The sequence below is a fragment of the Hemiscyllium ocellatum genome, chromosome 16 (genome assembly GCF_020745735.1).
Source record: "Hemiscyllium ocellatum isolate sHemOce1 chromosome 16, sHemOce1.pat.X.cur, whole genome shotgun sequence".
NCBI lineage: Eukaryota > Metazoa > Chordata > Chondrichthyes > Orectolobiformes > Hemiscylliidae > Hemiscyllium > Hemiscyllium ocellatum.
Window position 1 is genome coordinate 49361623 of NC_083416.1, and position 14092 is coordinate 49375714.

At 40.2% G+C, this 14092-nt stretch overlaps 2 protein-coding genes across 3 annotated transcripts in view; one reads left to right on the top strand and one right to left on the bottom strand.

Moving 5' to 3' along the window:
- fam114a2 (family with sequence similarity 114 member A2) overlaps nucleotides 1–240 on the bottom strand; it is a 35738-nt gene extending 35498 nt beyond the window's left edge. For both annotated transcript variants that reach the window (XM_060837236.1, XM_060837233.1), the window contains exon 1: nucleotides 45–240. The gene's annotated coding sequence lies outside the window, so the exon portion shown is untranslated. The remainder of the gene's footprint in view (nucleotides 1–44) is intronic.
- On the top strand, nucleotides 203–13826 carry LOC132823419 (microfibril-associated glycoprotein 3-like). Its single transcript, XM_060837238.1, has 3 exons — nucleotides 203–372; nucleotides 7306–7779; nucleotides 11599–13826. The coding sequence occupies exons 2-3, from the start codon at nucleotides 7485–7487 to the stop codon at nucleotides 12393–12395; spliced, it is 1092 nt and encodes a 363-aa protein (XP_060693221.1). The 5' UTR covers nucleotides 203–372; nucleotides 7306–7484; the 3' UTR covers nucleotides 12396–13826.
- The last annotated feature ends 266 nt before the right edge of the window (nucleotides 13827–14092 follow it).

Here is a 14092-nt window from a genome sequence, read left to right on the forward strand (position 1 = left end):
GGTTTGCATTCAAATGTAGAGCAAAGCTGCACTTCGTTACTAACAGAAAATCCATGGTTAAGTCTTTTATAGCATCTCCCGTAGAGGAATAAGGCAGCTGCTTCCCAAGACATTAACGGATGTGAAGTATAACTCTGTCAGCTGGGGCCAGAACTGCGGAGTTTTTCCAGCACTTTCTGTTTTCACTTCAACTCCACAACATGTCGCATTGATTTGATTAGCCACTGTTCGTTACGCACGCTCTGCAGTTACTCCCTAAACACCGCCATCTGTTGGCGGGAGAGGGGGGTAGTGGTCAGGATGCCCAGCGGGGTTCAGTGCGCATGTGTCAGTTGTTAGATTCCGGCAAGAAGGAAAACAAAGGAAGCGAAGGTCAGTCGGCAGAAAGCTTAAAACGATTGACAAATTCATCTTGCTTTTCGGTTATCTGGATGTATTATAATGTAATAAATCGCTAATAAGTAAGATAGGGTAAACGTGTTTCATCGCCAGAGTTGTGGAATTCCTTTCTTCCTGTTTTAATACCGTTACCAATATCTGAAATTGCCCAGGGAAACTTCAGTTCATAAATCGTTTTTATTTAATATTAGACTTTTAGTTCCAGTAATTTATATTAAGCAAATTTGAGGATTTGTCCTTTTATTGTTAAATATATTTGATTGCATGATTGTTAGCGTGATTTACAATGAGCGTTTGTTATTCCAACGGTTTTATGTCTGCTGGAATAATCAAATCAGCTTTTTAACAACATTTTGGCTAAGTAAGCCTTTCCTGTTTAAAATTAAAATGGCGGTTATGAGGTCTATGTATTCATTACTTTGAATATCCAAAGTTCCACTTAAAGATTATTAATACAGGAAGTTGAAATAATTTGGCTGAAAATAAAATCTATCAATTGAATATTGTTATTGTTTTCTGGGATTACACGAGCATTTTCCTGATATATTTAAATGATTATTTTTCTCTTCATTCACTATATATGTTGTTAAGGAATCAATCTTACTTGATTCATTTAATGAGAAACATAATATAACATTATATCAACTTAAAAGTCCCACTAAATCTGAATTTTGAATTTCACCAATTGTTATAGAAGGTTAAGAAAAGAGATCTGACATTTAGTGAGGATCTTTTGCAAATATAAGATGTCCTGAGGTGGTTTACAACTACTTAACTGCAACAGGCAGTTGCACACTGCAATGTCCCACAAAGTCAGGAGTTAATGATAGATAATATCTTCCAGTAATATCAATTGAAGAATAAATCTTGATCAAAACCGAATTCATCAGCTCTTGCTCAAATTTGTGCCATTAACTTCGCTTAATGTCTTAAGTAAAAGACAATGACTTCAGCAGTGCAGCACTCCCTCAGTTCTGCACTGAAAAGTATTATGTGACAAGTTTCTAGAGTGGCTTTTTATTCAGGCAACTCATTTGCTTAATTTATTGTTGTTACATGCACCAAGATACAGTGAAAAGTGTTCTTTTGTGTGCTGTACAGGCTGATCGTACGAGACAACATGCATCAGAGTAGCAGAACACAGATGCACAATCGAATAGAGTACCCTTTATTGTCATGTTCACTTGAATGAGTGCAGTGAAAAGTTTGTAATGTCACCTCTCGGCGCCATCTTAGTTACAGGGTACCTAGGTACAAATACTTTAAATGATCTTTGCAAGGTTTGTGAAAGTTTGTAGCTCAGGTTGAGGTTTAGGGTGTAGGTTTGCTCACTGAGCTGTAGGTTTGATATCCAGACGTTTCATTACCTGGCTACGTAACACCAGTGGCGACCTCCAAGTGAAGCGAAGCTGTTGTCTCCTGCTTCCTATTTATTTCTTTCTCCTGGATGGGGTTCCTGGGGTTTGTGGTGATGTAATTTCCTGTTCGTTTTCTGAGGGGTTGGTAGATGGCATCTAGATCTACGTGTTTGTTTATGGCGTTGTGGTTGGAGTGCCAGGCCTCTAGGAATTCTCTGGTATGTCCTTGCTTAGCCTGTCCCAGGATAGATGTGTTGTCCCAGTCGAAATGGTGGGTTGTTTTCATCTGTGGGTAAGGCTACGAGGGAGAGAGGGTCGTGTCTTTTTGTGGCTAGCTGGTGTTCGTGTATCCTGGTGCCTAACTTTCTTCCGCTTTGTCCTACATAGTGTTTGTGGCCGTCTTTGCATGGAATATTGTAGATGACGTTGGTCTTGTCCATGGGTTGTACTGGGTCTTTTAAGTTTGTTAGTTTTTGTTTGAGAGTGTTGGTGGGTTTGTGTGCTACTAGGATTCCGAGGGGGTCTTAGTAGTCTGGCTGTCATTTCTGAAACTTCTGAAACAACGACACACCCATGGGATCTCCGCTATCAGGATTCATAGCAGAAGCAGCAATGCAAAGACTAGAACAAACAGCCCTACTAACCATCAGACCAAAAATCTGGGTCCGCTACGTAGATGACACCTTTGTCATCACAAAACGAAACAAGATAGAAGAGACATTTAACATCATCAACAACACCCTCACAGGCATAAAGTTCACCAAGGAGGAAGAAACCGACAACAAACTCGCATTTCTGGACGTCACAATCAAAAGAAAGGACAACCAAACCTGCGTAAACAGAAAACCGACAAACACTGACCAAATACTTAACTACACCAGCAACCATTCCAACACACACAAACAAAGCTGTATTGGAACAGTATTCCAACAATCCACCACACACTGCAGCACAGACGAACTTCAGAAAACAGAGGAGAACCACTGATACAACGTATTCAAGAAGAACGGATACTCAAAAATTACAGTGCGCAGATTCCTCGAGAACAAACCACGACAAGCAGACCAAACACAGCCAGAAACCCTAACCACCTTACCATACGTCAAAGAAGTTTCAGAAATGACAGCCAGACTACTAAGATGCCTCGGAATCCTAGTAGCACACAAACCCACCAACACTCTCAAACAAAAACTAACAAACTTAAAAGACCCAGTACAACCCATGGACAAAACCAACGTCATCTACAAAATTCCATGCAAGGATTGCCACAAACACTATGTAGGACAAACCGGAAGAAAGTTAGGCACCAGGATACATGAACACCAGCTAGCCACAAAGAGACACGACCCTCTCTCCCTCGTAGCCCTACACACGGATGAAAAAAACCACCATTTCGACTGGGACAACACGTCTATCCTGGGACAGGCTAACCAAAGACATGCCAGAGAATTCCTAGAGGCCTGGCACTCCAATCACAACGCCATAAACAAACACGTAGATCCCGATGCCATCTACCAACCCCTCAGAAAATGAACAGGAAATTACATCACCACAAACCCCAGGAACCCCATCCAGGAGAAAGATATAAATAGAAAGCAGGAGACAACAGCTTCGCTTCACTTGGGGGCTGCCACTGATGATGTTACCTAGCCAGGTAATGAAATGTCTGGATATCAAACCTACAGCTCAGTGAGCAAATCTACACCCGAAACTTTAAATGATGTTACAGAATTGAAATATTTAAAAAAAGGCTAACATGGGAATACAGAGTTTAAATGATCCACAATGAGAATTAAAACTATCTTTAAAGTACTCAAGTTATAGTCCTTTTTTCAGAGTGCGTGCATGCCAGGCTTCAGAACACAAAGCCTGGCTGCCTCCATGTGCTGGCCTCCATTCAGGACTCATGGCTCCCAGCTCAGCTTATGTTTGCTCTGCTCCCTGCTCTGGGCTCCAGCTCATGACTGGCTTCCAGGACTCGGCCCACGCACGCTTACAGCTGCTGTTACAGGCTTCAGCCATGACTTTCTTCCGGAACTTGGCATTTGATCACTCTTCTCCCACTCCAGCTGCGACTTGATTCTGAGACTCGGCCCGCAATCGCTGTTCTCCCTCGACTCGCTTCCAGGACTTGGCCCGTGATAGCTCTGCTACTGCTCTGACCATGACTCATCTCCCATACCAGCTGTGGTGATCTCTCTTTCTACACGTCTCTCCAGTTAAGAGGTCCATTCAAACTTCTGATAGTTCTTGAATCTATTCGTATGTGTATTTTCCATCTTCTGCCAGATGGAAAAGAGTATAACCAGATTGGGACGTGTCTTTACTTACGTTAGTTGCTTTCCTAAGGCAGCGGGAAATATAGATGGAGTCAATGGATGGACTGGGCTGTCTTCACAACTGTTGTTTCTTGTGGTCCTGGGAAGTGCAGTTGCCATACCATGCTATGATGCATCCAGATAGGACTTTTGGTGCTATCCATGTTGGCACTGGCCATCCGAACTTCGCTTTTCAACATTATGCATTCACCTTTAAACATTAAGGAACAATCTAAAAAAGGCAGTAAAATAATCTCGTTTCAACATATTAAAAATTGTCTTTTGGTGCAAACATTTTCATGGCATGCAGCCATTGTTGAAGGTTTGCCTGGGTCTTCATGCTCGAGCCGCGTCAAACTCTGCTCTGATCAGTTTGCACAGTCATATGCCCAGGAACAGCCAATTTATAATTACCTGTAGTCAAGAACTTGGCCTCTCTCAGGCGTCTTCATATTGGATTTCCCATTCTGACTTTATGATTAGCTGGCAACTGAGCCACACTGAAATATCTGGTTATCCAGATTTGGCTTATTGTGATTTTGCTGTATTATCTTTCAGCAAGTCATGGTGAGCTACTTTCCTGAACTGTTGCAGTCTATGTGTTAAATTCATTCTGACATTATTGTTAAAAAGGAAATTCCAGGATACTGTCTCAACATTGATGGAATAGCGATATAATTCTGAGTCAGGATTGTGTGTGACTTGGATATAAATATGCACCTCCTGGCTCATGTCATAATCAGTGATAAGAGTTCAAGGGTTTGGCACTTTGCTGCAGTACAACTTTTAACTAATACAAATTGAGTAATGGTGCACTGGTAGTGGAGGGAGTGAATGTTTTAAGTTGAATGCTGGCTGGGCTACCAATCAAGAAGGCTGCATTCTCCTTCAAGGTGAATGAGCTTCTTGAGTGTTACTGGAGTTACGTCATCTGGGCTTGGAGAGTAACGCGTCACACTGATGACTTGTGTCTTGTCGATGTTTGACAGACTTTGGGAAAGACAGCAAGTAAGTCACTTGCCACAGAATATTGTAGTCCCATTAAGTGAATGGATGGTTGAAGTTAAGATTCTGGAAACCGTAACCCCAGGATGATGATGAAAGGTCAAAGCCTGAAACTTGTATGGCATAAGTATTTCTAACCATCTATCTGCACAGTCTGAATGTTGTCCAGGTATTATTACAGCTGAAAATGTGTTGCTGGAAAAGCGCAGCAGGTCAGGCAGCATCCAAGGAACAGGAGATTTGACGTTTCGGGCATAAGCCCTTCCTCAGGAATGAGGAAAGTGTGTCCAGAAGGCTAAGATAAAAGGTAGGGAGGAGGGTCTTGGGGGAGGGGCGTTGGAGATGTGATAGGTGGAAGGAGGTCAAGGTGAGGGTGATAGGCCGGAGTGGGTTGGGGGCGGAAAGGTCAGGAAGAAGATTGCAGGTTAGGAAGGCGGTGCTGAGTTCGAGGGATTTGACTGAGACAAGATGGGGGGAGGGGAAATGAGGAAACTGGAGAAATCTGAGTTCATCCCTTGTGGTTGGAGGGTTCCTAGGCGGAAGATGAGGCGCTCTTCCTCCAACCGTCGTGTTGTTATGGTCTGGCGATGGAGGAGTCCAAGGACCTGCATGTCCTTGGTGGAGTGGGAGGGGGAGTTAAAGTGTTGAGCCACGGGGTGGTTGGGTTGGTTGGTTGGTCCGGGTGTCCCAGAGGTGTTCTCTGAAACGTTCTGCAAGTAGGCGGCCTGTCTCCCCAATATAGAGGAGGCCACATCGGGTGCAGCGGATGCAATAGATGATGTGTGTGGAGGTGCAGGTGAATTTGTGGCAGATATGGAGGGATCCCTTGGGGCCTTGGAGAGAAGTAAAAGAGGAGGTGTGGGCGCAAGTTTTGCATTTCTTGCGATTGCAGGGGAAGGTGCCGGGAGTGGAGGTTGGGTTGGTGGGGTGGTAGGTGAGGGAGTCACGGAGGGAGTGGTCTTTTCGGAACGCTGATAGGGGAGGGGAGGGAAATATATCCCTGGTGGTGGCGTCCGTTTGGAGGTGGTGGATATGACGGCGGATGATATACTGTATATGTAAGTTGGTGGGGTGGTACGTGAGAAGCAGTGGAGTTCTGTCCTGGTGGCGATTGGAGGGGCGGGGCTCAAGGGCAGAGCAGCGGAAAGTGGAGGAGATGCGGTCGAAGGCATCGTCGATCACATCTGGGGGGAAACTGCGGTCCTTGAAGAAGGAGGCCACCTTGGCTGTATGGTATTGGAACTGGTCCTCCTGGGAGCAGATGCGGCGGAGACGAAGGAATTGGAAATATGGGATGGTGTTTTTATAGGGGGCAGGGTGGGAGGAGGTGTAGTCTAGGTAGCTGTGGGAGTCAGTCGGTTTATAGTAAATGTCCGTGTTGATTCGGTCACCCGAGATAGAAATGGAAAGGTCTAGGAAGGGGAGGGAGGAGTCTGAGACGGTCCAGATGAATTTGAGGTCGGGGTGGAAGGTGTTGGCAAAGTGGATGAACTGTTCAACCTCCTCGTGGGAGCACAAGGCAGCGCCGATACAGTCATCGATGTAGCGGAGGTGAGGCTGGGGTTGGATGACAATATGTATTACTACATATTGTCATGGACTGCTTTTTTGTCTGAAGAATCGTGATTGAAACTGTATAGTGTACTTCCATCAATGAACATCCCACTTTTGACTTTGTGATGGAGGGAGTGTCATGGATGCAGCTGAAGATGATTGAACCCAGGACACTGTTCTGACGAACTCCTTCAGCCTCCAACAACCACAACCTTATTCCTTTGATATCATTCCTGTTATTGTGTGAAATGAAATTTTGTAGGATATCATTATCAGTTAAATACTAATCTGTCACTATTATTGAAACTTCTGTATTATTGAGATCATTAGTCTCTCCAATGCTACGTAATTGTAATTGCTTTTTCTTCATGGTTTTGTTTAATATTTCTGCAGCTGCTACTTTACAATGTCCTTAAAGCATCAGGTAGTGATTTTCTCTTTTAAAAAAAATTGTAAACAGGCAAAACACAATAAAAGCAAATACTGTTAAAAGCTCGTTTCTGGTTTTCTGAACTTGCTTTGTGAAAAATTTATCCATCCTTATTTGTAGCAGAAAACAATTTTACAGTGAATGTCCTTTATAAGTTTGTTGTGATTTGTAAAAGATTGTCATGTTAATGAATTTAAGTACATGAATTTGTGTTCATGGATTTCTGTTTTTATAATTCCAGATTTTTGTTGAGCTTGGACCAACATGTGAGAACCTAATCAGGACTCTACATGAATATCACAGAACTGGACAGCCTAATGAACTTCTTTTTGGAAAGCTGTGTTTCCACATGAAACTTAAATTATATTGCATTGGATTTGCTTGAGATTTAAGGAGTACTTACACTTGCCTATTGTGTAAATGCTGAAAATCTCATTCTTTTCCATGAAGCGCTCAGGTTTAACACTAAGTTTGATTTTCAACTGCTGTACACTTGTTTGCACATTATATAATGGTACAAATCACAGTACAGAAAGGACCATTTTGGCAACAAATGCAGGATCGCGTCTTCTTTCAAGCCTACCAGCACATCGTGACATAATAGTGAAAGAAGGAACCAGTGTATTGATTGAGTGCAATGTGAACAACAGTCAGTTGCACAATGTACTATGGTACAACTCAAAGGGTGATCTTTTGGAGGAATCAGGAGAACTAGGTAAAGTGAAGTTTAGATCCCTCAGCTATAAATATTTGAGCATTTTTCTTATGATCGATTACATAATATGTTTACTTTAAAAATATACAATTTGGATAATATTAAGAATTTCTATTATTTGAAAAATTATACCTTAAAATAAGTTCTGTCCTTAAGGTGTAGATGCCAGTTTTTAGAATGGTAACATAATTTCAGTTTCAGACAGACAGTCAGTATTGGTGTTTGCAAGACAGTTTTGTATCCACTGGTGAAGCTGTACCTGTGCTAATAAAGTTAGGAAATCGTTTTTTGAATAAGTTTTTAAAGTTGGAATTGAGCCTGGCAAGATTGGCTGAAGGCCTTTTGTGAATTGAATGTGGATGTGATTGGCTAGGTCAACATTTATTGCTCACCCCTAATTGCTCTGGAGAAGATAGTGGTGATTGGTTGCCTTCTTGAACTGTTCTTGTCCTTCAGGAGTAGCAGCAGTGATTTTCAGATGTGAGTTTAAGGATTCTGACCCAGGAAGAGTGAAGGAATAATGATATACTTTCAAGTCAGGATGGTGTATGATTTGAAGTGAAACTTCCAGATGGTAGTATTTCCATACATCTGCCCTTGTGCTTCTAGGTGGCAGAGGTCACATGTTTTTAAGATGCTTCAGAGGAGCTTTAGTGAATAACTGCAGTTTAGCTTGTAATTTGCTGTCATTGTGCATCAGTGGAGAAGGACGTGAATGTTGAAGTTGGCATATGGGCTGCTAATCTAATATGCTGCTTTGTCCCAAATGAATTGAGCTTATTGAGTGTAATTGGAGTTGCATCTATCCAGGCAAATGGAGAGTATTCCATCACACTTCTTACATGTTTTGTAAATGGTGGACAGGATTTTAAGAGATGGGGGGAGGTGGTGAATTACTCTCTGCAGAATTCCAAGCTTCTGACCTGCTGTTATATTCAGTGGTATTTGGATGGCTCATCTCATAGAATCCTAGAGATGTACAGCATGGAAACAGACCCTTCGGTCCAACCCGTCCATGCCAACCAGATATCCCAACCCAATCTATTCCCACCTGCCAGCACCCGGCCCATATCCCTCCAAACACTTCCTATTCATGTACCCATCTAAATGCCTCTTAAATGTTGCAATTGTACCAGCCTCCACCACATCCTCTGGCAGTTCATTCCATACACATACCACCCTCTGCATGAAAAAGTTGCCCCTTCGGTCTCTTTTATATCTTTCCCCTCTCACCCTAAACCTATAGCCTCTAGTTCTGGACTCCCTAACCTCAGGGAAAAGACTTTGTCTATTTATCCTATCCATGCCCCTTATGATTTTGTAAACCTCTATTAGGTCACCCCTCAGCCTCCGACATTCCAGAGAAAACAGTCACAGCCCGTTCAGCCTCTCCCTGTAGCTCAGGTCCTTCCAACCTTGGCAACATCCTTGTAAATCTTTTCTGAACTTTTTCAAGTTTCACGACATCTTTCTGATAGGAAGGAGACCAGAATTTCACGCAATGTTCCAACAGTGGACTAGCTAATGTCCTGTACAGCCACAACATGACCTCCCAACTCCTGTACTCAATACTCTGACCAATAAAGGAAAGCATACCAAACTATCCTATCTACCTGTGACTCCACTTTCAAGAAGCCATGAACCTGCACACCAAGGTCTCTTTGTTCAGGTCAATGGTGACCCCAGAGTGTTGATATTGAGGGATTCAGTGATAACAGTGTCATGGAATGTCGAGGAGCAGTAATTTCCTTCTCTGTTTTTGGAAATGTTTTTTTGCCTGGCCTTTGTATAGTGCAAATGTTGGATTGGCAGAATAAATTATAGCTTACTTTTATTTTGTGCCACTGAATGGTGAAAGGATATTTTCATATTTTGCAGAAAGCATCAAGGTACAAAATGTAATCATGGAAAAGTTATTGCATAATATTATAGGCTTACATTTATTGGATAATCCTTTGGTAAACATTTGGGAACTTAGAACATTTTCAGATGCATAATATCTTGAATACAGTACAAAAAATGCAGAGGAGAATGAAAGGTGGAGTACGGGAACAAAGAGAGCGTTAGACTCAGTGTGTGTTGAGATTAAATTGGTAACACTCACGTCACTGTGTTAGAAGCTTGTGGGTTCCAATTTAGGATCTGACTACAAAAGCTGATGCTCCAGCGCAGTACTGAGGGTGTTATATACTGCCAGAAGTCTCACCTTTCAGATAAAAGGTTAAAGAGTTATTTCAGGTGTTTGTTAGAGCTTGCTATGTTAAATATCTATAGTCATACATCCTACATTACAGCTGGCCCTACGCTTTGAAAGTGCTTTATTGCTGTACAGAACTGTCTAGTTGTGAAAAATGCTATATAGACAATTGTTTCATTTTAATGAGTAACATAAAAAGGATTCGAAACATTGTCTATGAGCAATAAATGGATAATTGAAGAAAATGTAAAGCTTATTTCGGGATAAAGAGGAGACATTGTGCCACAGTGAACAATTATCTACACAATCTTGAGTAAATCCATGTTTAATGTTTTGACAAATTCCATATTCACGGCCTCCATAAAAGCCAGTGTTTCAATAGCCAAAATACTTTAGCTGCCTCATAATTTTCTTTGTTTCCTAAGCTAAAGGCAAATTTCTCATTCTTACTCAAGAAATATTATGAACCCAACTTCAGGTGAAGACTTATCTGAAAGATTAGTTTGTGAAGCATTGGTTAAAAAAAAACTCCAACAGACCAGAAGCTGCATCTGGTGTGGTCTGAATGTCCAGATATTTCGTTGACTGACCTGACTTTGTGTCTGTTTTGTCCCTTCTACTGATACAGGTATTCCCCGCTTTTCAAAAGTTTGCTTTATGCCACTTTGCTTTTACAAAAGACCTACATTAGTACCTGTTTTCCCTAACTGAAAGAAATCCGAAGAAGGTTTTTGCTTTTACGATAAAAGTCAAAATATTTCCCATATAAATTAATGCTTCTTCACTTTAGGCCTTTTTGGCATACGAAAGGTTTTGGAGGAATGCTCTACTTTCAGATAGCAGGGGATACCTGTACACTGTCATCTTCCTATGATGATTTAGTATCTTAGCTGCACTTTTCCATTCCCTTTGGTCCTTTTTTTTTATATATAATGCACTTTGCTGAATTTTGTGAGAGCTCAGCTTGTGCCCCTGCATGTAAAGCATTTAAAGTACGTGAAATTGCATTGATTTTAAAGTAGGAGGATTATCTCACATAATAGAAAACAGTTCATTGGCCATGGATTAATTGAATTGAATTATAACCTCCAACAATGTAGAATAAATTCTTTGCATGAACTACCCATTGCTGAAAAATGTGTTGCTGGAAAAGTGCAGCAGGTCAGGTAGCATCCAAGGAGCAGGAGAATCGATGTTTCGGGTATAAGCCCTTCTTCAGGAATGCCATTCTTCGGTTGTCATCTTGCCATCAGGTTGATCAGTGAAAATGTTTTATTTCATTGTTAGTTGCAAATATCTTTCACAGAGTCTTGCTGAAAGTACTTCCAGTTATGTTATGAATAACCATGATGTTCGTATTTGCTTCGTGTTTCTGAGTGATCATTGGCAAACTCTCCTTCATTATCAGCAAGAATCATTGCTGGTATCTCAAGTGCAGTCTCTATAAATTTCTCAGTGAATTTGTCAATAATTACTCTGTTTTACTCTTAAATATTATTGTTGAAAATTTAAATCTTGTTGCTAGGTCTATAAAATGTAGAGTGAAATTATTTCTGTCATTTTCCTATTCCTTCTACAAGTGTAACTCTATGAATTCTGATTTCCTCCTCTTTATTATACAGATGGAAAATGGCTTATTTTAGACAGTGGAGAGCTAAATATCACCAGAATTACATTTGCCGATCGAGGTCGTTACACATGTGTCTCAAAAAATTCTCATGGAACCTTAAATTATACAGTCACTTTGCGTGTTGTCTTCACTACTGGCGACATGGGTGTTTATTATATGATCGTTTGCCTCATTGCTTTCACAATTGTTATGATATTGAACATCACTCGTCTCTGCATGATGAGCAGTCATCTGAGGAAAACTGAAAAAGCAATCAATGATTTCTTTAAGATGGAAGGAGCAGAAAAATTGCAGAAGGCATTTGAAATTGCAAAACGCATTCCTATTATTACATCTGCAAAAACGCTTGAACTAGCCAAAGTAACTCAGTTCAAGACCATGGAGTTTGCAAGGTACATTGAAGAACTTGCTCGTAGTGTTCCTCTACCACCTCTTATCTTGAACTGCAGAGCATTTGTAGAGGATATCATCGAAGCTGTATGGATGGAAGATACAGAACAGGCAACAAATGAAAATAAAGATGGACAGGTAGTTAGGGGCAATGAGGATATTTACACTATTGGTACTGAAATACAACGCAGCAGTTCACCTTCAGGTGAATCAGATGACTCCTATGTGCACGAGGAATGCCAAGAGATTGCAGTTCAAGTTTCAGTACATTCCCAATCAGAAAAACAGAGCATTGACACACTATCTCAAGGAAGCAGTCGACTTGAACATAGTGAAGAGAGTTTACCCAAGATACAAACAAACAAAACAGAGGGGGTAGTGTATGAAAGCCATATATAGATTGTGTTAGGTATCTTTCATATCAACAATGACTCTGAGGGAAATGTTCAGTGGGTGAAACAATTTAAAGCTGGTTTGTTGACATATTAAGTTACAAATGGATCAGAAGGCAATTATATTCAACCCACAGCAGAAACATATGTAATTGTCACTGTGATGTTACTTTTCATAGAAATATGTATGTAAATATGTATGTAATTTGTCAGTTGCAGACTGCTGCTGAAGAGATTAATAGCTGTTTGTATCTAGAAAGATGCAAGGTATGAGTAAGCCTTTCTATCATCGTAAGTAGTTGTTTGATAATCGTGCTCTATTTAATGGATGTAAAGATGATTTGACTGCATTTATGAAAATGAAAGGATTGTTGTGTAGTAGCAAGTCACCAATGCATTACAATGTCATTGGAGTTAATGTAGCATCTGGTGCATATATTATTAATAAGTATTGTAATAAGCCAGAAGTTTCCATTGTAAGCAAACTATCTAAAATCTCATGATTTTCCAGCCACTTTTCTTGAGAGTCAATCCGGCCTTGAGGGCAGGACCTGCAAAGTGTAGTTTTTGCAAAGTATTTGAGCATTGATTCATTATTTCCCTAGCAATCCCCATCCACCAAATCATACACTGCAGACTTGGAAAAGGTCATGTGAGCCCATGATTGTCCAGAAGATCCATGTGGTAAGGTTGTATCCTTCATGGTTGTAGTTGCGCACTAATTTTTAAATACCAAAAAGGATTAGCAGCAATGTTTCTTTTCAGTCTTCAAAAGTCTATTTTAAGATATGTTTCATGATGTCTGTTTTGCTATACTGAGGTATGGAAGGATTTTTGTCTGTGATAGACCTGCATTTTATTTTATGTTCAAGTGCATGATTTGCTTCTGATGTGTCTTTAAGCAATGAATATTGAATTAGTTAATTTCTACATAATGCATGCAACTGTTCCTATACTCTTTATTCCTCTTGCATCACATTAGTTTGCCAATCCAAACATTTCAGTCTAGTAGCTATGATCCAAATCTTTGATAAAATAAGTCTTACTTTGTCAATTCTACGTTTTCTCACTTATACTATAGAGTGGTTTATTACAAAGCCCAAGCAATCTTGTACAAATGCAGTGGTGCTTTAAATTGAATACTCAGTAAACTGCATAAGTAGACTGACTCAATACCTCATCCATTTTCACTTTACATTTTTGACTGAATCATTATTATTTTTATTTCTTCAGTCAGTTTAGTTGTATTTCAAATTCTACCATGTACGTAAATGATGTTTAAATTCTTGGCAGCATAGAATAATCCAACAACCAGCAGCAGTCTTCATGACTGCTTACAGTATTTCATATTTTATTTCTTTGTTTAACTCAAATGTTCTCTTAATCTTTAAATAATGGCTAATATAACTTAGAAATTTCATAGATCTATTTTTCCATCTTAAGCAGTCTGGAAATGTTAGTCATGTATACACTTTTGTAGCTAAAACAAAATTCTTTAAAGTTGTAATTTCCACTCTCATTCTGTGGTACAGCTTTTCTATGAAGTAAAAGTTGTTTGTAACTCATGCTGAAATTGTTTCACAGTTTGTTATATCAAATAATTTGTTTCATATATGTTCCATTTTGCCAAGGCAGATTTATCTGTTTGTTAAACCTATCAGCTATAAAAGATGAAGCATCCAATGGAATATATGTCAATTTGTG